We start from the raw sequence: 25,170 nt of genomic DNA, 5'->3' as shown, positions 1-25,170 counted from the left end.
TTTTTAGTTAAAATTTATCTAAAACAGTTCACAAATTAAATATTCATGTAATCGAGATAGCGTTGGTCAAGGTTTGTGTTATTGTATGTACCATTAGTGAGCGATCAATACTAATACAAACCAAAAACAAGGCCAGAATGAAAACATGGATTTAACTAAAAGGTGGGTCCGCACTAATATGGATGTTAACCGCAAATTTCCATTTTAGATTTGTTATATTGGCATCTGATACTCACCAAACAAGTAGGAACTCGTATCTTGTATATCAATTGATACAATAGCAAAATATCACCTAAAATTTCATATCACGGACCATATCAAATCAAATTTCTAATGACTAAATATCTAAAACAATGTTTAATTCTTAATCAAGAACATTCTATAATTATAGAGATACTATTTTTGTTTTAATTAGTTTCTCTCTAGGTTGGGTATTAATAACCTAGATTCGCTTCCTGCCCACATCCAAGTTCCGGGCCGAGCTTTTCTTGTCCTGATTTTAAAATAAAATTTTAGAAAATCTCGGCCTAAATCCCACCACAGATACGGCAGAGATCCAAGGGACCATGAACGGAGAAGCTCGTGTCAAACCCCCCAAATTGAAGGAAACATTCCCCCACAACGCGGCGCACCGCCGGTACCGTTGAGCGCACCGCCAACCATCGGCCAACCCAACGAGTGAAGAGCCGCAAATATTCGTGGAACCTAAGAAAACGACACCCCCCAAGGCCGGCCTTTCCCAAGTCCCAGGACCTCTTCTCATTATGCCATCATCCCAACGTATTTATTCTTGTTATCATCGCGCTCACAAGAACCTCATCCGCTCCTCTAAATCAGATAAACATTGACTTTTTCCGCTTTCTTTGCCTATAGATCCCAACTCCCAATGACTTGTTCATAGGTTTCTCCGCAACCATCGTCATCTCCTTCCCTTCTTCCAACCCCTCTCCTTCTTTCCACCTCCCCATTATATTGGGAAGACGAAGGCGTGGAAGACCAAAGAGAGAGAGAGAGTAAACAAAAGATGGCAGGAGAGGAGGTGTTCATTGGATCAATTGATCAGGGGACAACCAGCACCAGGTTTATAATCTACGATCGAGAGGCCAAGCCAATTGCCTCTCACCAGGTCGAGTTCACCCAGTACTATCCAGAGGCCGGGTATGGTGATTTGTGAACAGTATCTTAGTTTTGTTTGTTATAATCTTTTGTTAGCCAATGGTTAATGGGATCTTGATTAGATGGGTGGAGCACGACCCGGCGGAGATCCTTGAAAGCGTCAGAGTTTGCATGGAGAAGGCCGTCGAGAAGGCTGCCGCCGGCGGCCGCAAGGTGGAGGGCCGATTGAAGGCGATCGGGCTTACCAACCAGAGGGAGACCACTGTCATGTGGAGCAAATCCACCGGCCTCCCTCTTTACAACGCCATCGTCTGGATGGACGCCCGCACCAGCTCCATCTGCAAGTAACTCTTTCAAATCCCATTATTGTAATCCTTCGTATTATTATTTTTTTCTTCTTCGAGGTGAAGAAAGAAGAGGGGATTTCGTAAATTCTAGTCCAAAGGTGGAATTTTTATTGATTGGTAGGATTGATTTGAATTGATGCAGGAGGTTGGAGAAGGAATTGTCGGGTGGGAGGAACCATTTTGTGGAGACATGTGGATTGCCGATCAGCACCTACTTCAGTGCCCTCAAGATCTTGTGGCTGATGGAGAATGTGGATGCGGTCAGGGAGGCGGTCCGATCAGGGGACGCCTTGTTCGGCACCATCGACACCTGGACGATTTGGAACCTCACCGGCGGCTGCGGTCGAGGGTTGCATGCCACCGACTGCTCGAACGCTGCCCGGACCATGCTCATGGACCTCAAGACCCTGGACTGGGACAGGCCGACGTTGGAGACCCTGCGGATTCCTATCGAGATATTGCCCAAGATCGTCAGCAACTCGGAGATTGTAGGTGCCATTGCCGACGGCTGGCCGCTTTCTGGCGTCCCGATCGCCGGCTGTCTCGGGGACCAGCATGCTGCAATGCTAGGCCAATTGTGTCGCAAGGGGCAGGCCAAGAGCACTTACGGCACTGGAGCCTTCATTCTTCTCAACACCGGCGAGGAGGTTGTCGGATCATCCCATGGGCTGCTCAGCACGATTGCTTACAAGCTAGGCCCCAATGCGCCGACGAATTATGCGTTGGAAGGGTCGATAGCAATTGCGGGCGCAGCTGTCCAGTGGCTGAGGGATGGGCTTGGGATCATCCGGACTGCGGCGGAGATCGAAAAGATGGCGGAGTCGGTGGAGAACTCGGGAGGGGTGTATTTTGTGCCGGCGTTCAATGGATTGTTCGCACCATGGTGGAAGGAGGACGCAAGAGGAGTGTGCGTAGGGATCACGAGGTTCACAAACAAGGGGCACCTTGCTCGGGCAGTGCTGGAGAGCATGTGCTTTCAGGTGAATGATGTGCTCAATTCGATGCATAAGGATGCAGGGGAGGGAGGAGAAGCAAGGAGCAAGGAAGGGGAATTCTTGCTTCGGGTTGATGGGGGTGCGACCATCAACAATCTTCTGATGCAGATTCAGGTAAAGGAAGCCTTTCTTTGACAATGCTATGATTTCTGAAAGCAAAAAAACAGACTATGCTATGATATTATAAATTTGTTTCATTTCGAGTTCTTTGATTGCTTTTGTAAGTTGGTTGTGTTCTTCTGACATCAAATGTGGGTTTGTTTGCTCTGTTAGAGGTGAGCAGTTTGTTCTAGACTTTTGAGTGTGCTATCTGCTGCTTTTGTTGGCTTTCTTTTTGTGGTCTTGACAGTTTTAGTGGGGCACTTTCTTTCTCTTTCGGTTATCACTCTACTAGACTTATTATGGAGTTGAATATGTTCGATTTTATGCGTCACTTAGTAAAAGGAGATGACTAGCTTTACTTGTTAAATGTGGATGTGGTTCTCTATTTACAATCTTTTTTTTTTCCTTATTGCTTTAAGTATGTTTCTTGTGACACTGTCTTCTTTGCAAACATGATTCATCTAATTTTTTTACATCATCAGATGAGTGGGTCCGGTTGTACGGGACATCTATTTTTAGCTCCTTTGCTTTTAGCCCGACATTGTCTTTTTCGGAGAGTAATTTAAACCATGGCATTTTCTGTATCCCCTTTTCCTTGACAAAGGAGTTGGTTATATCAAGGGCTCCTTTCCAAAGGAGGATAAAACTATATTTTTTCCAACTTAATTGAGAAAAACAGTGTAATCCTCTGATATAAGATTTGCCATTACATAATTAAGTTTATGTTTGCAATAACATGTAATGGAGGGTAATTTGATAATGCTCTGCTATGGAGTTTATCCTTACATGAGTTTTTTACCTAACTAACCTTATGTAAGTTTTTTGCCTAAATATTTTGTTGTGGTGCTTGGCACATGGTTAAAAGTTTGGGGCTATACCCAATCAGATGTCTATTTTTATTTTTCATATGCATCTGATTCTAGTCTAGAGATTAAGATCCAAAAGGACTGCTGCTATTCTCACTAGCGCCTGTCATATCATCCTTTTGAATTGATCACTTTGTATCTAGGACTCTAGATATTTCATCATGGACAGTTTTTACATAGTTTACTTTATTTTAAAAGATCCATTACATCTGAAAAATGCCTGGATTTCTAGATCTTTATCAGAGAAAGTTCAAAAGAGTAGGCACAAAAGAGGAAGATGTTAAAACGCAACTCAGAAGCTTAAGCTAGCAGGTGGATGAACCTGTGAGAAAAACTAAAATTCTTAACCTATCTAATGTCAGACTATTCCTCTACAACCCATCTCATGTATAGAGCCTGAGGGAAAGATTCTAGATAGGGCGACATGTGGATTAGTGAATGAGAGCATGGGGCATTGATGTCCAAGAGGGGTATTGGGTTCTGATACTATGTTAAATTACTACTAGATGCCTAAATTATTACTGCACCCTAAATGCTCAACTTCAGAGTTAAAGGGAGGTCCGAGAGTCAAACCTGCTTACTATTAGGAGATAAATTGCTATGAAGCTGCTTGAAGACGCCCCACTCCAGTGAATTGGAAGAGATGTGGCAGTGTTGTGAGATTGAAGGTAAGATGGCAGGAACTTATAATTTTCCCCGAGTTTATCTATATAATAGTCTTTAAGTTTCCCATATTGATCCCTTTCTACTTCTAAACTTCATTTACTTGTATAGATATAAGGCCATGTATCGTTCTCTATGACCATCCATTTATCTATGTTAAGTACAACAAAATTAACAATGGCCTTGTTCACTGTTACTCCTGTTTTCTCCCTCTCTTTTGCTGCCATATTCTTATGCTATTTGCCATTCTTAACTCATTCACCATCCCTCAATCCAAAATCATATCTTTCTCTATCCCATCATCACTCACCTTATTCTCCATCTCCAACTCCAACACCATCTCCTCTATCCCGTACTAATACTCTTCCTCTTCCCCAGCCCCAATCGTAACCCAAACGCCATCTCTTTCTCCAACCACATCCCCATCCCCATCCACAACACAACCCCAAAGACATCTCCTTCTCTATTTCTATCTTTAATTCCACCTACTCTACCATCTCCTCCAACTCCTACTATGGAAACATTGTGACCGACGAACAACAGTTTGCCAAGCTCAACCTCAAGGCTTCAGCATTTGCATTTTGGGACAAATCTGTAACCTATCTGATGTAGGAATATTTTTCAACACCCCTTTTTACGTGGAGAGTCCAAGGGATGGAACCTGAGGAGAGGGGACAAGTGGATTAGTAAGTGGGAGTGTGGAGGCATCAGTAGGCTAGTGGAATAGTGGATTCTGATACCATTTTAACTATCATGAGACCCCAAAAGCTTTTGGGTTATTTTGGGAATTTAACAAAAGAAAGTCTGTTTGTCTTCTGAAAATTTTATGGTGATTTTTATGAACAACTAATGCTGGTGAAGCTCCATCAGATTTAGCTTGTTCTTCAAGAAGTTTTGATGTCTATATTATGCCCTTCACCTGATCTTTTCCTTTCTCTTTCTTTTCTTCTTAATGTCTATACAATCTATTTTAACAATCTATTGACTCATTTTGTGAATTTGTATTACCCACTATTGTTTTTTTTAAAGATTTTGGACTGAAATAGTCATGATTTTCTTTTTGCCGTTATATCTTTCTTGTCATGTGGACTGAACCTAAGCAGATATCTGATCTTTACTGCCTGTTCTGCATGAAAACCCCGTGGCGATTTTCTCCATATACTCTTTTGGTTTTTTTATGAGTTGTAGAATAAAATCTTATAGATATCTGATTTTCTTTGTATGATGCAATTATTAATGTTATATTAGAATTTGTAGTTTAACGATGAATACAGTAGTCTATATCGTATGAAGTGGAGTAGAATTACGTTCTTCTATGTCTACCTGGTCCTCATTGATATGTTACTTGGTATCATGACTTGATCCTGTTGAGAAACCTTGTTCCCTGGAAAACGATGTTTGCTCTTAGATTCAGATTAGTTGTCCATTTACTCATAAGTTCTATTCTTGATAATTATAGATGAATAGATTATGTTTACTTCATTTCATAGATCATCCCTTCTTTGTTTTTCTTGATATTAACTATTAATACATCCCTTTCAGTTCTTTAATTCTTTGCAATCTGAAATTCTTACTTGTACATGTGTTATGGAATACCAGGCAAATTTATATTCTGTTCTTGATAATATTATATGTTTATTTTACCTGCTTGCAGGCTGATCTATTGGGTAGTCCAGTCGTTAGACCTGCTGATATTGAGACTACAGCCCTTGGAGCAGCATATGCAGCTGGATTAGCTGTTGGTGTCTGGACCGAAGAACAGATATTTGCTGCTGAACATAAAGAGAAGACTACTATCTTCCGCCCCAAATTGGATGAGGAACAGAGGAAGAGGAGGAATGAATCTTGGTACAAAGCTGTCACTAGAACTTTTGATTTGGCAGAACTCGCCATTTAGCTATGAGATTTCATGCTCCCAACCCATAACTTTCCACTGTGGAAGGTTAAATTCTGTGATCTTGATTTTAAATAAAGTTTTCTTTACATCACTTGAGTCAGACTATTCTTCTTGTTATTTGGGCTTGTGATAGAAATGAAAATGGATTATTTAGTGCTTTGGCATTGCGCTACTATATGAAATGTTCATCAATGTCCATTTTCTCAGTTATGCAGATGAATAGTGAGAAAAATATTTGTTCTGTTAAGGCTTTCTGTGGTGTGTTTTATATCTTTTCGAACTAAAGGAATGATGATTTGAAGATATTAGGCGACCTTAGCTTGTGAATCCTGAAATTAAGCATCTGTCTTTTATTATGCATAAGAATTTCAGATTTTAGCCAAGGGAAGCACTTGTGTAAATGTTTTGTAAGTTTAATGAAATAACTTACTGTATAATTATTTAAAGTTGGACAATTTGTGAATGAAAAATGGGAACAAGAGTCTAATGTCCAATTCATGGCTATAATTCCCTGCATTGCAAAATTTCTGAGGTTTAACATCTGCTCATGCAAGTCAGGGATAACTCCAAAACTGAAGTTCCTTTGATACAACCCTTGTGCAATATCTTTGGTTGTAGTGGGAACACCATCCGGACCAATGGCTTGACTTTGTGAACAACAGATTTATGGTGAGGAAATTGGTGCAATATAGGAGGTTGTGATCTCTTTCAGAGTTGGTAGGGCCACTTATGATCTTTTTTATGAAATTGTTTATCATATATTTTTGTTCAACTATGAGTTGAAATCTTGTTGCTGTTCAGATTTTGGGTTGTGTCAGAAACGAAAATCAATAATATGTTAACAAAGCTTTTCTTGATTTCATTGCATGTATTCGTACACGTACTGTATGAATTACCTGCTTTAGCAAAAAAAAAAAAAAAGGCTTTTTCTCCTATCGTTTGAACTAACTGCTATAACTCAGTTTATTTTTCTGGGTAGCGAGTACAAAGATCTATTGTTCTCTTTAATTTGATTGTTGTCTTGAAAAATTAAAGAATCAGATATATTGTGGAACCTTGACCCTTAAATAAATGAATTCATTTCCTTAAGAAGCTGGAGTTCTAAAGACAGCGTGAATGATGTCCTTCTGCAGCCAAATTAGGAGGAAAAAAAATTAAAAAAATGCATTGAAGTTGGAGAAACAAATCATGGAAGTTGAAGGTTCTGAACTATCAAAGAATTTCTACAGCTGACAATTAGACTTACTGATTAAGAACAGAAATGAGGAGAACATGGTTAGTATCTCCAAACCATGGGCATATAATAGATGATCTCTAGAACTCGACAATAATAAAGTTACCATCGGTACAGCTTACTGCCAAGAGCTAGTCCAGAACACTAATGTGATCATTTTAACAAGTGTAACCATTTCTACGCCAGTTCCAGCAATCAAAAGCTGGAAAATGCAAATAATTTCAATATCCAAATCCACTGGGTATACACAAAGTGGACAATAGCAAGGCTATAGCTTTTATTTTGTTTTATTTTGTTTTTCTTATTAATTTGTAAACATTGGGATTCATCACCAAAGCAGTAAGAATACAAAGAGGAGTAAGCCAAGAGGCTAGAGACAACCAAAGGTTAGATACAGGCATAAAGGTAAGAGGGAAACAGGGAGAAAGGAGGGGAGAGGAACTAGAAAGATTGGTTATTTTGAGCATGCTCAGAATTTCTCTATTAGTTTTGAGTGCTTGAGCAACAGGATCCATGAAGAGGATTGAATAGAAATTGTAGTCCAGACTTGGAGAATTCATGCCTTCTGGCCAAAGACCTCTGCATATCTTTTCAACCAGAAATTCTATTACCTAGATAGACTTGATAAAATTCGTCAAGGAATGCATGCTTCATACAAATCATCCACATCTCCTTTGGAAACTTGCATGATCCATTAACGCCTAAGGGTGCAACAGTTAGTTTCCAAACTCTCCTGGGTAGTTTGCTCTTCAGGAAAAGGTGCATGACAACTTCTCGAAGACCACAATTGCAACAGAGGATATGTTGATCTCTCCCCAACAAAAAGAGAATATTCTGATTTTGAGGGAAATCCTGGATTTCCAAATTGTAACTAGAGTTTTGCATTGCAAGCCCCCATCAAGTGTCCTACAGGAGAAGCGTACTAAGAAAAACACAAGAGAGGATGGTGCCAATTGGTTGAGTTGGTAATTAGATTCAAACTAGTTCTCATTTTAATATATGGCTGGGTCTTCCACCTATCCTAATTTTCCAACAAAGAAGGAAAAGAAGAGAGAGAGAGAGAGAGAGAGAGAGAGAGAGAGAGAGTAAAATGAAATCAAATACTGATATTTTTGTCTCACTAGCATGGTTAGAAGGTGTTGGCATGAGCTTCTCAAGGGTAGGAGGCCAACCCATCTGTCACACTAGTACCTAACCAACTCTGCCTTCTCTAATGTTAATTTAATGCTTATCAAGAGAAAGTCTTTCTCCTTTAGGAGGTCCTACCACAATGGTGATGCTCACAGTTCCACAGTGGATATGCTCTGTAGAATCTTGTGCAATAGATTTCAAAAAGTTCCACTTTGCATATCATGCCCTGTTGGTCTTTTGCAAAATAATCTCCATCAACATTTGGGCAAGTGCTGTGTTGAGATTCATTCAATCTAGAACTCCATGACCACCTCCATCTTTGTCTCCACAAACTGAATAGAGAGGGATAAGAGAGGGACTCAAAAGAAGGTTTTAGTTGAACTGGAAACCAATTCGAATAACCTTAAGAATGAAGAGCTGCTTGTGTCATTGGCATATCGAGGCCAACATACTGAGTTTAGTGGGGTCATTGGACAAGACCTGAGGTCAGACCATTGTCCTCATTTCTTGGCAGTTACGAGCCACAATTTTGACTGAGCATAGGAGAGAGAAATCTTTGTGCGGACCATTTATCAGTGCTAAGAGTGAGAGAAGGGCATTACTCCTTTTAACCAGTTACTGCCAAATGCTTTGTCCTTTGGATGCTTTAAGAATGAAATCCCAAGGCCCAAGCTATGGAATATTCACAAACCATTCAGCTAATGGTTCAATCTCATTTCTTATACAGAAAAAATGGAAAGTCAATCATCAAATTCAATTCATCCCCTTCATAAGTGTAAAATTAAATTTCCTTTGCTGATGAATTTAGACCTCAAACCTGAAAACTGTGAGTGGTCGTAATTCCCCACTTTGCAGAAAATTTTAAAATTCAAGTTTATTTCCCATTCCTTTCCAACTTGTAGTTGTGCAAAAGCAAGATTTATACACTGCGCAGAAGAATGGTAGTCTAACGGTCAAGGGCCAATTTCCACTGCTCCTACATGGAGATGGCACGGGCATGTTAGGTGATAAGTTTGTCACAAGGTCTCAAGGTTCATACTGACTGATTACAAGAGTCTGGAAGAAAGTTTCTGAAAGCCATATGTGGTAGGGGTCGTGATTGAGACAGTGGAATAGAATTGGATATAAGTATCTTCATCACAACCTGCAGTTGATTGTCGAAAGGCATGAGTGATATAATATTCAAAAATTACATAGGACTGGAACCTAGATAAAAATTAGGGAAGAAGCCATGAAAAACAATGTCAAGCTAGATGGCATTGAAGATTTCATATTACTACACTAAACAGAAGCTTGCTTTGCTTGAATTGCTACGAAAGGACTAGTGCCAAAAAAAGGGCTTCTCTGAAATGCCCAAGGTACTGTTTATCTCACCTGCGATTCCGTTGCATGCGAGCCCGCTTATGTGCTGCCATTAAGATTCTGTCAGTCAAGTAGTCTACATAACCATCCAAGATACTTTGAATGTTCTGCCCAGAGTGATGACATAACAAAAAAGCAATGCAACCCCAGAAGCCAGCCACGAAAGAAGCTGCAAGTATTGCAAAGAATATGGCATCATCCACCACACGGCTATCATCTTGGTTTTCTTCTACTTTAGTTGGACCTGAGTCAGATGTGCAGGTCTTCTCTAACGGCGGCCCATGTAATCCAATATTACCTACATAGCTACTCACATCAAATGTAGAAAGTTGGCCTTTGACATCCGGTATATATCCAGATAAGTTATTGTAAGCAACTGAGAAGACCCCCAAGAAGGTTAGTTGAGTCAATTGCCAGGGTATGACCCCACTCAACCGATTGTGTGATATATCCAAGCTCTCAATCTGACCAAGTTTTGAGAAAGTTTCTGGGATTGGACCCGTTAGCTGATTGTGCGATAGATTCAATTGTACAAGCTCGTTTAGATTTCCAATTTCTGGCGGTATGTGTCCTGTCAACTTGTTTGCTGACAAATCAATTGTAGACATCAGAAGTGAATGATCCAGTACATAGGGACATAAGTTGCCTTTGATGTTGAGCTCTACCACCAGTTTCTCATTTGAGTCACGGTTAGTATACGTATAATGCATTCCAGGAGCATCAAAGCTCATGTTAAGCCTATTATATCGATCCATATATGTATAATAAATTGAAGCAAGTTGCTTGAAGTGCATTTTGCCAAAGCAAGAGGGTATCCCTCCTGAAAGATTGTTTTGTGAAAGGTCCAGAATGTGCAGAGACTGTATCTTGCATAGCTCGATTGGTATAGTGCCTTCAAGAGAATTTCCACCGAGAATAAGAATCTCCAAAGATATTCTTTCTCCAATCTGTCTTGGCAGTTTACCTGAAAGCTGGTTATTTTTGACATCCAATGTCACAAGGGATGAAATACTGAAATAGCTACTTGGAATTGTGCCTGTGAAAGCATTCCCAGTAAACTTGAGATGCAGTAGTTCGGATGATGGCAAGCAATGAGGTAACGACCCAGAGAGGCTATTATGGGATACATCTAACACGCTAAGCCATGCTAGATTGCATAACTGATGTGGTATATGACCATGAAAATGATTTCCTGCGAGGTTAAGGCTTGCCAGTATGGAAACACGTCCTATATCCTCTGGAATTACACCAGATAATTGGTTATTATGGACATCCAATGCAACAAATTGTTTGTTTGACACAAAGCTCGACAATGTTCCGGTAAAATTGTTTCCATCTAGATAAATAAATGAAGCCTGAGGATATCGAGGAAGCTCCCCCTGCAATTTGTTGTTGGAAAGCTTCAAGATAAACAATTTACTGCAACCAATCAGCAGGCGAGTTGGTAGTTCTCCGGATAAATTATTATTGGACAAATCCAAGTACTCCAATAGACTCATGTTATCCAATGAAGGGACTTTTCCACTTAGATTATTTGAGGATAAATTTAGGGCCATCATCAGTGGAAACATAGTGCCAAAATTTACAGGAATTGATCCACTGAGGGAATTCATAGAGAGATCAACAACAAAGATGTTTGTCTTTGGATGCTTTGGGAGTTGAAATTCGCCCATTATTGAGTTGTTTCTCAAGTTGAGCATTTCTAGATTGGTCAGATTTTCGAACGACCAATTTGAAAAATTTCCTGTTAAGTTACTACTAGAAAGATCAAGATGTTCTAATGCATATTGAGAAGCAAGAAAGTTTGGTGTTGCAAGTATGCTTGAATCGAGGTTACAATGTGACAACATGAGGTACTGTAGCTGGAAGGAGGGAATGAACTTTCCACTGTCAAGATGTATAAACAATTTCTCATTGTTTGAAAAATTGATAAATTCTAGCTTCGAAAGATTCGCAAAGGAGAAAAATGAAAAATGCCCATCAAATAGGTTGTTGGAAAGATCTACAGAGTTTAGTGAAACATGACTGGCGAAGATGCGTGCTGGAATATTACCCTTCATTAGATTGTAAGAAAGATCTAAAGATTGAAGAGAAACTAGTTTCTTTAGAGATGAAGGAAGACTTCCATTGAGTTGGTTGTGATGGAGATCAAACACATGCAGGTTCTGGAGTCCACTGAGCACTGCAAAAAGAAAGGAAGAAAATAAAAAAATTAAACTATTTGCTTCATAATGTGAGCAAGGCTAGAAAACTTGTGACTCTATACGTCTGCTCCTAATTTTTTGACTTGAGTAAGTCAACTTTGTGACTCATGCGAACCACGTATGTTAAACAAACACCATAAATGAAATACAAAAATAGAATAAGTAAGAAAATTAAAGCCACCCAATGATCAAGGGAAGTAACATTTGAAAATTACAATAAAATAAATATCCATTTCAAATTTGATGGTCCACTCATTGATCATAGATAGCTAAATATGGCTATGCATGATGTGAATATAGCACAGATGCTTGATATGGCGACTTAAAATTCATTTTATCTTGCTGAAACCAACTTAGAAATATCATTTGGCTCAAATTCATGAGCGTGGATTGGATGAGTTTTCTAATTTGGCCAAGTTAACTGAGTCAAGATAGACGTTGGCCAAACTTGGCTTAGATTGAAAAAAAATGATTCGGTTTGGCCAAGCCATCAGCCAAGTTGCGTAGGTTTTTTTATCTTTGAATATGGAGAAATATGTGAGCTTAAAAAAAAGGAATATGGTAAATTCTTAGTCAAAGAAATAAACATTATACCTTGTGAAGGCACTGAACCTGATAGATTATTTTGATCCAAATATAAGACATTAAGGGAGGATAAGTTCCCCAAGGCTATTGGTATCCCTCCAGTAAGCTGATTATGTCCAAGATCAAGCAATCTAAGCTTCTGCAATCCTAGCAAGACTGAAATATAGACCCATAGACAGAAACCGATAAGGCAATATACATCATTATACTCAATATATTAATAGTCTCATGATGGAGAAATAGTTGTAGATGAACTCAGATGATCTCAGTAAGTTATTACCTTCCCCATTAAGTGTGCCATTCAGCATGTTGCTTCTTAGATATAAGAAGCTGAGTGATGATAGATTTTTGAAAGATAATGGAATACTTCCGGTGAGCACGTTAGATCTGAGATCAAGAATTTCCAATTTTCTCAATCCTGATATGCCTATAAAATACACATTTCCCAAAGAAAGAGAATCTATGTTGCAAAATATTTACAATAAGAAGATAGAAAATATGCATAGAGTGAAAAAATTGGAGAAACAATTTGGATGAGGGAGCAGCTGACCCATCTGTGATAGCAATCCTCGAATACGATTGTGGGACAAGTCAAGCTTTCGGAGTTCGTGAAAGGCAGAAAAAACATTGAAATTCAATTGCCAATCGATATCAAAGCCCGAAAGCATAAGCTTCGACACTTGTTTTGTGCTGCTGTTGCATGTTACTCCCTCCCAAAGGCAGCAGTCTCTCCCGCTTCTCCAAATAGGTGGTGAAAAGGCGATAGAAGATCTAAGCTTTTACAAAGCTTCGTACTCCTCCAAAGGACATCCGAAGATGGGGCTGCAGTTACATAGGACTACAATAAGTGACGTCCATAACAAAATTGCTAACCTTGAGTAGGTGACAAAGTGGTAGCGATTCCTCATGGTCGAGTGAATGCTGTAATGTAATTGTCTGATCCACATTTGCTTCTCATCCAACTCATATAAAAGCATGGAGCTATGGAAGTCTGAGTCTGCGGTCAAGTCAACGTACTCCTAGGAAACCGAGTGAAGAGTAATATGGAGAATGGGAGAACAAAGGAGAAAAAATAGAGATGAGTGAACAACCCATGAAGGTAAAAGAGAGAAGCAGGCGAGGAACAATTTCTTGTGAGATCTAGGCTTTGCGAGGGGAAAAAAGTTTTGTGGTAGAAACTTCATCTGCAAAGTTGAACTTTTCAAATAAACCGACAGAATCCACAGACCAGCAAGTCCAAGTCTCCGGGGAAGAAAAGTACTCATCATGACCTGTGTAGGACTTTTCTTTTGTAGAAAAGCAATCAAGGACTTTTTCGACTGACTCTTGACAAAAAGTTCCCAAAGGAGTAATCTAAATCAAAAATATTTATGATAAGATGATAGAATGTATAAATAAACTGAAATTATAGAAACAAGTTGGATGAGGAAGAGACAGACCCATCTGTGATTGCAATCCTCCAATACCATTGTCGGACAAGCTAAGCAGTCGGAGCTCGTGAAAGGAGGAAAAAATATTGAAATTCAATTGCCAATCCAGATAGAATCCAAGCCTCGAAAGCATGAGCTTGGACACTTGTCTTGTGCTGTTGTTGCATGTTACTCTTTCCCAAAGGCAGCAGTCTCTCCTTTTTTTTTCCCGTGTAGGTGGTGGAGTGCCGTTGTTGTAAAGGATAGAAGATCTAAGCGTCAACAAAGCTTCGTACTCCTCCAAAGGACATCCCAAGATGGGGCTGCAGTTACATAGGACTACATTAAGTGATGTTCATAACAAAATTGCTAACCTTGAGTAGCTGACAAAGTGGTAGCGATTCCTCAGTGGAGTAAATGCCGTGATGAAATTGTCTGATGCACATTTGCTTCTCATCCAATTCATATAAAAGCATGGAGCTATGGAAATTTGAGTCTGCGGTCAAGTCAACATACCGCTGGAAGACTACAAGTCTTCCACTAATGCCATATTCAATCCTTCAATGATAAGGCTTTTTCAGAAAAAATGAGATTGCACAGGGATCCCATCCTGAAAATCTGTACTATTATTTTAAATGGGAATAAAGAGGCCTTTGTAGCGTGATGCGTGTCCATCTCTGAGGTTGTGCCCCGTGTCTATTTTTTAAGTAATTATTAAACTTGAAACCGCGGGAAGAGTAATATGGAGAATGGGAGAACAAAGGAGAAAAAAATAGAGACGAGTGAACAACCCATGAAGGTAAAAGGGAGGAGCAGGAGTACGAAAATGCGGAGAAATTTTTTGTGAGATCTAGACTTGTCAGGAGAAAAAAGTTTTGACCCTAAATTCTATTTTTTTTTTCTCTAACCATCACCATTCCAAATTAATTTATCAAAATTAATTAAATGAGAGGATTGTAATTTTTAGCAAAATCAAAAATTTGAGATCACAGGATAAAATAAGATTAGATGACTTCCTGACTGGATGACTGCTCTCCTGCAAATTTTGAGATCATATGATTAGGGAGGAAATGAAATAAGAAAGATGGATAAGGAAGAAGCCCAGCTAGCTAGCACTACTCGGTATCCTAAATCTGATTAGATTTGAGGGCTCCCAACAAGATCAGAGGAAGGAAAATCGGATCTGCGTATGGACACATTGACCAAGGTCGTCAATGGCCCATGGGTGGGAATGAGAGAGAAAGCAAGGGAGAGGGAGACGGAGAGACGAGGGAAATAGAGAGGAGATGGGGGTCAGGACCCTATCTGCATTCTGTGCCATGCACCGACAGAATCGACAAACCAGCAAGTCCAAGTCTTCGTGGAAGAAAAGTTCTCGTCATGCCCCGTGTAGGACTTTTCTTTTGTAGAAAAGCTATCAAGGACTTTTTCGACTGGCTCCTGACAAGAAGTTTTTCCATAGAAAAATTGGCTCTCAAACAACAAAGGCTCCTTGACTGCGGACTCTAGAAGCCTGTGGACCAACCAGTCCATCTTTAACTGCCACCCAAGAGGAGTAACCTTTGAATGTGCGTTATGAAGATCAATGAAGAGACAGAAATCTTTAGGTAAAACCATTCTTTGTTGCACTTGATTTCATGGATGTTAATTAGGCACGTGTATGGTACAGACCCTTCATTAGCTCAATACCTCATTAAGTTGCACCTAAACCTTTTAAAGGTCTATTAGTTAGTTCTAGTAAAATCATGGGAGACAGGGTTTGGCTTTAATATCATGCCTTTGTCGAAATCCTTCTTCTATATTTCAGTAAACTGAATTCAGGTATATAACTTGTATTCACTGAAATCCGTTATGCCAACATATGAATATAATGGGTTACCCTTTGTGATGGCTAATAAAACAAAGTGAAGGCTTTGAAACCCACCATGAAGGAAGCCACAAAGGTTGTATGGCAGATGGCATTATCAATGCTACTGAGATCTGGGTATATTTGAGGACAGCTTTGCTAACATAGCTATAATCAATGAATGTGGAAGACCAAAACGTCGGGCCAGTAATCTTAGGGATGTCTCAGTTCTGAATTCTCACCTAGTATTAGTACTCATCCACTCTCTCTCCCGATTTTCTTCCATTTTGTATCTCACTTTTTTCTTTTCCTTCTCTAGCTTTCTTCCCTGCATTGCAAAATTTCTGAGGTTTAAGATCTGCTCATAAAAGTCAGGGATAACTCCAAAACTGAAGTTCCTTTGATACAACCCTTGTGCAATATCTTTGGTTGTAGTGGGAACACCACCCGGCCCAATGGCTTGACTTTGTGAACAACAGATTAAAAACTCGACAATAATAAAGTTACCATCAGTACAGCTTACTGCCAAGAGCTAGTCCAGAGCACTAATGTGATCATTTTAACAAGTGTAACCATTTCTACACCAGTTCCAGCAATCAAAAGCTGGAAAACGCAAATAATTTCAATATCCAAATCCTCTGGGTATACACAAAGTGGACAATAGCAAGCCTATAGTTTTTGTTTTGTTTTATTTTATTTTTCTCATTAATTTGTAAACATTGGGATTCATCACCAAAGCAGTAAGAATACAAAGAGGAGTAAACCAAGAGGCTAGAGACAACCAAAGGTTAGATACAGGCATAAAGGTAAGAGGGAAACAGGGAGAAAGGAGGGGAGACGAACAAGAAAGATTGGTTATTTTGAGCATGCTCAGAATTTCTCTATTAGCTTTGAGTGCTTGAGCAACAGGATCCATGAAGAGGATTGAATGGAAATTGTAGTCCAGACTTGGAGAATCCATGCCTTCTGGCCAAAGACCTCTGCACATCTTTTCAACCAGAAATTCTATTACCTTGATAGTCTTGATAAAATTTGTCAAGGAATACATGCTTCATACAAATCATCCACATCCCCTCTGGAAACTTGCATGATCCATTAACGCCTAAAGGTGCAACAGTTAGTTTCCAAACTCTCCTGGGTAGTTTGCTCTTCAGGAATAGGTGAATGGCAACTTCTTCTTGAAGACCACAGTTGCATCAGAGGATACGTTGATTTCTCACCAACACCAAGAGAATATTCTGATTTTGTGGGAAATCCTGGATTTCCAAATTGTAACCAGAGTTTTGCATTGCAAGCCCCTATCAAGTGTCCTACAGGAGAAGCGGACTAAGAAAAACACGCGAGGGGATGGTGCTAATTGGTTGAGTTGGTAATTAGATTTCAAACTAGTTCTAATTTTAATGTATGGCTGTGTCTTCCACCTATCCTAATTTTCCAACAAAGAAGGAAAAGAAAAGAGAGAGAGAGAGAGAGAGAGAGAGAGAGAGAGAGAGAGAGAGAGAGAGAGAGTAAAATGAAATCAAATACTAATATTTTTGTCTCACTAGCATGGTTAGTAAGTGTTGGCAAGAGCTTCTCCAAGGGTAGGAGACCAACCCATCTGTCACACTAGTACCTAACCAACTCTGCCTTCTCTAATGTTAATTTAATGCTTATCAAGAGAAAGTCTTTCTCCTTTAGGAGGTCCTTCCACCATGGTGATGCTCACAGTTCCACAATGGATATGCTCTGTAGAATCTCGTGCAATAGATTTCGAAAAGCTCCCCTTTGCATATAATGCCATGTTGGTCTTTTACAAAATAATCTCCATCAGCATTTGGACAAGTGCTGTGTTGAGATTCATTCAATCTAGAACTCCAAGACCACCTCCATCTTTGTCTCCACAAACTGAATAGAGTGGGATAAGAGAGGACTCAAAAGAAGGTTTTAGTTGAACTGGAAACCAATTCGAATAACCTTGAGAATGAAGAGCTGCTATCGAGGCCAACATACTGAGTTTAATGGGGCCATTGGACAAGACCTGAGGTCAGACCGTTGTCCTCATTTCTTGACAGTTATGAGCCAAAATATTGATTGAGCATAGGAGAGAGAAATCTTCGTGCGTACCATTTATCAGTGCTAATGGTGAATGGGAAAGAGTGAGGGAAGGGCATTACTCCTTTTAACCAGTTACTGCCAAATGCTTTGTCCTTTTGATACTTTAAGAATGAAATCCCAAGGCCCAAGCTATGGAATATTCACAAACGAGTCAACATAGGAGCTGCATTTAATCTAGGCATTAGGGACCCCTGTTCTTCGTGACACTAAAGATAAATTTATATGGTCAATGAAAGAGGAAAATGGCAAAGCAGGTTCCGGTTTCTTGATAAGTGATAACAGAGGATGGGTGATTCTGACCCAAGCAACAATCCTTCATGAGATTACCATTCCATTAGGAAAGCTATAAGCATTTTGGGAAGAAGTAGCATGTGCAATGGAAAAACCTCTAGAAAGACCAAGACCACCTTGGATTGAAGGAGACTCATTAACTAATATTAGGTGCTCGGCACAAAGCTCTACTCTGTTTGAAGCCCATCATCCATACTTACTGGATCTGTGACGGATGTTGCTGTTGGGTACAAGAAGAAATATAGAAAGCAAGATGTAAGAAAGAAAACTTTTAGTGGGAAGAACAGGGAATTTTCATTCATGCATAGTAGAGTTGTACAGGAGACTCTCAATGGCTTGTCCATGCCAAGACTCTAGTCCATCCATTTATGGATACAAAAATGACACTTAGGCTACCACTGATGAATACAACAGTGATTTTTTGATTACATATTAACTTCTAACAGTTGCCAGGTGGGCTGCAGGTATGAATTACCCACACTTCTAGGAAGCAAACTAGGTGGCAGATTGGTTTGCCAAATTTGATGCTGGTCAGGTGTTAGGCAGTGTGATGACTTGTGGAAAGATCTGGTTGTGTATTTCATATATTCTACGCTTCCTAACTAAGAAGATCAAAAGACCAGTCTCTAAAATCTTGTTTGTCCAGATAAGCTATCATGAAAATTTAGCTTATGCTCAGTCAATTGTATGTCGGAGTTTTTTTAACTGATCCATATTTGAAATAGTTTCAGCAATTGATCGAGTAAGCTGATTATGAGTGGCCAGCTAATGGTTCAATGTCATTTCTTATACAGAAAAAATGGAAAGTCAATCATCAAATTCAATTCATCCCCTTCATAAGTGTAAAATTAAATTTCCTTTGCTGATGAATTAGACCTCAAACCTGAAAACTGTGAGTGGTAGTAATTCCCCACTTTGCAGAAAACTTTAAAATTCAAGTTTATTTCCCATTCCTTTCCAACTTGTAGTTGTGCAAAAGCAAGATTTATACACTGCGCAGAAGAATGGTAGTCTAACGGTCAAGGGTCAATTTCCACTGCTCCTACATGGAGATGGCACGGGCATGTTAGGTGATAAGTTTGTCACAAGGTCTCAAGGTTCATATTGACTGATTACAAGAGTCTGGAAGAAAGTTTCTGAAAGCCATATGTGGTAGGGGTCGTGATTGAGACAGTGGAATAGAATTGGATATAAGTATCTTCATCACAACCTGCAGTTGATTGTCGAAAGGTATGAGTGATATAATAATCAAAAATTACATAGGACTAGAACCTAGATAAAAATTAGGGAAGAAGCCATGAAAAGCAATATCAAGCTAGATGGCATTGAAGATTTCATATTACTACACTAAACAGAAGCTTGCTTTGCTTGAATTGCTACGAAAGGACTAGTGCCAAAAAAAGGCTTCTCTTAAATGCCCAAGGTACTGTTTATCTCACCTGCGATTCCGTTGCATGCGAGCCCGCTTATGTGCTGCCATTAAGATTCTGTCAGTCAAGGAGTCTACATAACCATCCAAGATACTTTGAATGTTCTGCCCAGAGTGATGACATAACAAGAAAGCAATGCAACCCCATAAGCCAGCCACGAAAGAAGCTGCAAGTATTGCAAAGAAGATGGCATCATCCACCACACGGCTATCATCTTGGTTTTCTTCTACTTTAGTTGGACTTGAGTCAGATGTGCAGGTCTTCTCCAACGGCGGCCCATGTAATCCAATATTACCTACATAGCTACTCACCTCAAATGTAGAAAGTTGGCCTTTGACATCCGGTATACATCCAGATAAGTTATTGTAAGCAACTGAGAAGACCCCCAAGAAGTTTAGTTGAGTCAATTGCCAGGGTATGACACCACTCAACCGATTGTGTGATATATCCAAGCTCTCAATCTGACCAAGTTTTGAGAAAGTTTCTGGGATTGGACCTGTCAGCTGATTGTGCGAGAGATTCAATTGTACAAGCTCGTTTAGATTTCCAATTTCTGGCGGTATGTTTCCTGTCAACTTGTTTGCTGACAAATCAATTGTAGACATCAGAAGCGAATGATCTGTTCGGTAGGCATATAAGTGGCCTTTGGTGATGAGCTCTACCGCCAGTGTCTCAATTGGGTCACCGTCCATATATATATAATTTAAATTATAGGCGGGATATGGCATTCCAAGAGATAAAAAGCTGAGGGAATACATATCTCTAGAAAAATATGAATAATATATTGAATGAGGTTGCTTGAAGTGCATTTTGCCAAAGCAAGATGGTATCCTTCCTGAAAGATTGTTATGTGAAAGGTCCAGAATTTGCAAAGACTGTAGCTTGCATAGCTCAATTGGTACAGTGCCTTCAAGAGAATTTCCACCAAGAACAAGAATCTTTAAAGATATTTTTTCCCCTATCTGTCTTGGGAGTTTACCTGAAAGCTGGTTATTGCTGACATCCAATGCTACAAGGGATGAAATATTGAAATAGCTACTTGGAATTGTGCCTCTAAAAGCATTCCCAGCAAACTTGAGATGTAGTAGTCTGAATGATGGCAAGCAATGAGGTAACGACCCAGAGAGGCTATTATGGGATACGTCTAACACGCTAAGCCATATTAGATTGCATAAATGATGTGGCAAATGACCATGAAAATGATTTCCTGCGAGGTTAAGGCTTTTCAGCATGGAAACAGATCCTATATCCTCTGGAATTACACCAGATAATTGGTTATTGTGGACATCCAATATAAGTAATAGCCGATGGTGTGACACAAAGCTCCGCAATGTTCCGGTAAAATTGTTTCCATCTAGATAAACAAATGAAAGCGAAGGATGTCTAGGAATTGTACCAAGAAGCTTCCCCTGCAATTTGTTGTTGGAAAGCTTCAAGATATACAAACTACTGCAACCAATCAGCAGGTGAGTTGGTAGCTCTCCAGATAAATTATTATTGGACAAATCCAAGTATTGCAATTGACTTATGTTACCCAATGATAAAGGGATTTTTCCACTTAGATTATTTGAGGATAAATTCAGGGCCTTCATCAGTGGAAACATAGTGCCAATATTTACAGGTTTTGATCCACTAAGGAAATTCGTAGAGAGGTCAACAACCGAGATGTTTGTCTTTAGATGCTTTGGGAGTTGAAATTCACCCATTATTGAGTTGTTTCTCAAGTCGAGCACTTCTAGTTTGGTCAGATTTTTGAACAACCAACTTGGAAAATTTTCTGTCAAGTTACCACTGGAAAGATCAAGAATTCGTAATTCATATTGAGAAGAAAGAAAGTTTGGTGTTGCAAGGATGTTCCAATCAAGGTTACACTGCGACAACATGAGGTACTGTAGCTGGAAAGAGGGAACGAACTTCCCACGGTCAAGATGTATAAATAAATTCTCATTGCCTGAAAATGTGATAAATTCTAGCTTCGAAAGATTCGCAAGGGAGGAAAATGAGAAATGGCCATCAAATAGGTTGTAAGAAAGATCTACATACTTAAGTGAAACATGACCTGCGAAGATGCGTGCTGGAATATTACCCGTCATTAGATTATTTGAAAGATCTAAATATTGAAGAAAAACTAGTTTCTTTAGAGATGAAGGAAGACTTCCATTGAGTTGGTTGTAATGGAGATCAAACTCATGTAGGTTCTGGAGTCCACTGAGCACTGCAAAAAGAAAGGAAGAAAATAAAAACATAAAACTTTTTGCTTCATAATGTGAACAAGGTTAGAAAACTTGTGACTCAATACATGTTTGCTCCTAATATTTTGACTTAAGTCAACTTTGTGACTCATGTGAGTCACACATGTTAAACAAACACCATAAATGAAATACAAAAATAGAATAAGTAAAATAATTAAAGCCACCCAATGATCAAGGGAAGTAACATTTGAGAATTACAATAAAATAAATATCCATTTAAAATTTATATGGTCCACTCATTGATCGTAGATAGCTAAATATGGCCATGCATGATGTGAACATAGCATAGATGTTTGATATGATGAATTAAAATTCATTTTAACTTGCTGAAACCAACTTAGATATATCATTTGATTTAAATTCATGAACATGGATTTGATGAGTTTTCTAATTTGGCCAAGTTAACTAAGTCAAGATAGACGTTGGCCAAACTTGGCTTAGATTGAGAAAAAAAAAAGATCCAGCTTGGCCAAGCCATCAGTCAACTTGCATATGATTTTTTTATCTTTGAATATGGAGAAATATGTGAGCTTAAAAAAAAAGAATATGGTAAATTCTTAGTTAAAGGAATAAATATTATACCTTGTGAAGGCACTGAACCTGATAGATTATTTTGATCCAAATATAAGAAATTAAGGGAGGATAAGTTTCCCAAAGCTATTGGTATCCCTCCGGTAAGATAATTATGTCCAAGATCAAGCACTTTAAGGTTCTGCAATCCTAGCAAGACTGAAATATAGAGCCATAGATAGAAACCAATAAGACAATATAAACCATCATACTCAATATGTTAATGGCCTCATGATGGAGAAATAGTTGCGGATAAACTCGGTAAGTTATTACCTTCCCCATTAAGTGTGCCATCCAGCATGTTAGAGTTGAGATCAAGAATTTCCAAGTTTCTCAATCCTGATATGCCTATAAAATACAAAGTTCCCAAAGAAAGAGAATTTAAGTCACAAAATATTTGCAACAAAAGGATAGAAAATATGAATAGACTGAAAAAATTGGATAAATAAGTTGGATGATAGAGAGGCTGACATAAACTAAGAAAACAATATAAACTATTATACTTGATGTGTTCAAGGTCTCGTGATAGAGAAATAACTGTAGAGGATTCTGTAAATTATTACCTTCTATATCAAGTAAGTTGTAGAACCCGTTAACTCTTAGATACAGGAAACGGAGTGAAGATAGATTTTTGAGAGATGATGGAATAGTTCCCGCAAGGAGGTTAGAGCTTAGATCAAGGATTTCTAACTTTCTCAATCCTGATATGTCTGTCAAATACAAAGTTCCCAAAGGAGTAATCTAAATCAAAAATATTTATGATAAGATGATAGAATGTATAAATAAACTGGAATTGCAGAAACAACTTGGATGAGGGAGAGACAGACCCATATGTGATTGCAATCCTCCAATACTATTGTCGGACAAGTTAAGAAGTCGGAGCTCATAAAAGGAGGAAAAAATGTCGAAATTCAATTGCCAACTCTGATAGAATCCAAGGCTCGAAAGCATGAGCTTCGACACTTGTCTTGTGCTGTTGTTGCATGTTACTCTCTCCCAAAGGCAGCAGTCTCTCCGTTTTCCCCATGTAGGTGGTGGAGTGCCATCGTTGTAAAGGATAGAAGATCTAAGCTTCAACAAAGCTTCGTACTCCTCCAAAGGACATCCGAAGATGGGGCTGCAGTTACATAGGACTACAATAAGTGATGTCCATAACAAAATTGCTAACCTTGAGTAGGTGACAAAGTGGCAGCGATTCCTCATAGTGGAGTGAATGCTGTAATGCAATTGTCTGATCCACATTTGCTTCTCATCCAATTCATATAAAGACATGGAGCTATGGAAATTTGAGTCTGCGGTCAAGTCAACATACTGCTAGGAAGACTACATGGCTTTCACTAATGCCAAGACTTTTTCAGGAAAAAAGAGATTGCGCCTGGATCCCATTCTGAAAATCTGTACTATTATATTAAATGGGAATACGAAGGCACTCGCAGCGTGATGCGTGTCCATCTCTGAGGTTGTGCCGCGTGTCTATTTTTTTAAGTAATTATTAAACTTGAAACCGAGTGAAGAGTAATATGGAGAATGGGAGAACAAAGGAGAAAACAATAGAGATAAGTGAACAATCCATGAAGGTAAGAGAGAGAATCAGGCGGGGAACAATTTCTTGTGAGATCTAGACTTTACAAGGAGAAAAAAGCTTCGTGGTAGAAACCGACAGAATCCACAAACCAGCAAATCCAAGTCTTCGTGGAAAAAAAAGTACTCATCAAGACCTGTGTAGGACTTTTCTTTTGTAGCAAAGCAATCAAGGACTTTTTCGACTGACTCTTGACAAAAAGTTTTTCCATAGAAAAGTTGGCTCTCAAACAACAAAGGCTCCGTGACTGCCGACTCTAGAAGTCTGTGGACCAAATAGTCCATTTTTAACTACCATTCAAGAGGAGCATATCATTTGAATGCGCCTTGTGAAGGTCAATGAAAAGACAGAAATCTTTAGGTAAAACCATTCTTTGTTGCACTTGATTTCATGAATGTTAATTAGTTATGTATATGGTACATACCCTTCATTAGCTCAATACCTCATTAAGTTGCACTTAAACCTTTTAAAGGTCTATTAGTTAGTTTTAGTAAAATCATGGGAAACATGATTTGGCTTTAATATCATGCATGCCTTTGTCGAAATCCTTCTTCTATATTTCGGTAGATTGAATTCAGCTATATAACCTGTATTCACTGAAATCCGTTATGCCAAGATATGAATATAATGAGTTACCCTTTGTGATGGTTAATAAAACAAAGTGAAGCCGTAAACATTGTATAGCAGATGGCATTATCAAGGCTACTATGATCTGGGTATATATATTTGAGGACAACTTTGCCAACATAGCTATAATCAATGAATGTGGAAGACCAAAACTTCGGGCCAGTAATCTTAGGGACCTCTTAGCTCTGAATTCTCACCTAGTATTAGTATTCATCCACTCTCTCTCCCGATTTTTTCCTTTTTTTCTCTAGCTTTCTTCCATTTACGTTTACGTCGCAATCTAAACCTAAACCAAGATCCAAGCCCTAACATTGAACCTGAAAAGCTGACCCAAAAGTCACGTTGATTTCCTCTAATCACGCCCCCGACCACGCTCTCTCGTTTTCTTCTCTTGCGTCCCTTCTTTCTCACGCTCTCTCTCTAGCCTTCTTTCCTCTATCCCTTCATGTATAGTTGATTATATTTTCTAGCTAAACTTAGTTAGGGTCTTATAAGTGCACTTTATGTGTTATGTATTGGAAGATTTATGAATCAGACATGTATTATGACACTTATTGAAACCAT

At 39.0% G+C, this 25,170-nt stretch overlaps 2 protein-coding genes across 2 annotated transcripts; one reads left to right on the top strand and one right to left on the bottom strand.

The window, feature by feature from the left end:
* The first annotated feature begins 463 nt into the window (after positions 1-463).
* LOC103698889 (glycerol kinase) lies at positions 464-6,161 on the top strand. Its single transcript, XM_039133118.2, has 4 exons — positions 464-1,158; positions 1,239-1,460; positions 1,606-2,572; positions 5,744-6,161. Exons 1-4 carry the CDS (start codon positions 1,025-1,027, stop codon positions 5,984-5,986), a joined length of 1,566 nt encoding a protein of 521 aa, XP_038989046.2. The 5' UTR covers positions 464-1,024; the 3' UTR covers positions 5,987-6,161.
* Positions 6,162-9,361: 3,200 nt separating this feature from the next.
* LOC120105136 (uncharacterized) lies at positions 9,362-23,687 on the bottom strand. Its single transcript, XM_089929330.1, has 10 exons — positions 23,225-23,687; positions 22,961-23,107; positions 22,671-22,745; positions 22,410-22,556; positions 19,584-21,790; positions 13,053-13,075; positions 12,783-12,889; positions 12,512-12,658; positions 9,726-11,895; positions 9,362-9,495 (listed from the first exon to the last, which is right to left on the bottom strand). Exons 1-10 carry the CDS (start codon positions 23,667-23,669, stop codon positions 9,489-9,491), a joined length of 5,475 nt encoding a protein of 1,824 aa, XP_089785456.1. The 5' UTR covers positions 23,670-23,687; the 3' UTR covers positions 9,362-9,488.
* Positions 23,688-25,170: the final 1,483 nt, after the last annotated feature.

The sequence above is a fragment of the Phoenix dactylifera genome, chromosome 2 (genome assembly GCF_051530095.1).
Source record: "Phoenix dactylifera cultivar Ajwa chromosome 2, Ajwa_hap1_PhDact_Kaust_v1.1, whole genome shotgun sequence".
Lineage (NCBI taxonomy): Eukaryota > Viridiplantae > Streptophyta > Magnoliopsida > Arecales > Arecaceae > Phoenix > Phoenix dactylifera.
The sequence above is the reverse complement of the archived record's forward strand: the minus strand, read 5'-3'. Positions and strand labels throughout refer to the sequence as shown.

Excerpts from the sequence above, each read along its gene's own strand:
- LOC120105136 (XM_089929330.1), bottom strand. The coding sequence starts at position 23,669 with ATGTCTTTATATGAATTGGATGAGAAGCAAATGTGGATCAGACAATTG. Across the intron at positions 13,076-19,583 it reads GCATGCAACGGAATCGCAGG|TCGAGGATTGCTATCACAGA; the intron begins TGAGATAAACAG and ends CCACAATCGTAT. Across the intron at positions 11,896-12,511 it reads AGGTTCAGTGCCTTCACAAG|TGCTCAGTGGACTCCAGAAC; the intron begins GTATAATGTTTA and ends TTCTTTTTGCAG.
- LOC103698889 (XM_039133118.2), top strand. The coding sequence starts at position 1,025 with ATGGCAGGAGAGGAGGTGTTCATTGGATCAATTGATCAGGGGACAACC. Across the intron at positions 1,159-1,238 it reads CAGTACTATCCAGAGGCCGG|ATGGGTGGAGCACGACCCGG; the intron begins GTATGGTGATTT and ends GATCTTGATTAG. Across the intron at positions 1,461-1,605 it reads CGCACCAGCTCCATCTGCAA|GAGGTTGGAGAAGGAATTGT; the intron begins GTAACTCTTTCA and ends GAATTGATGCAG.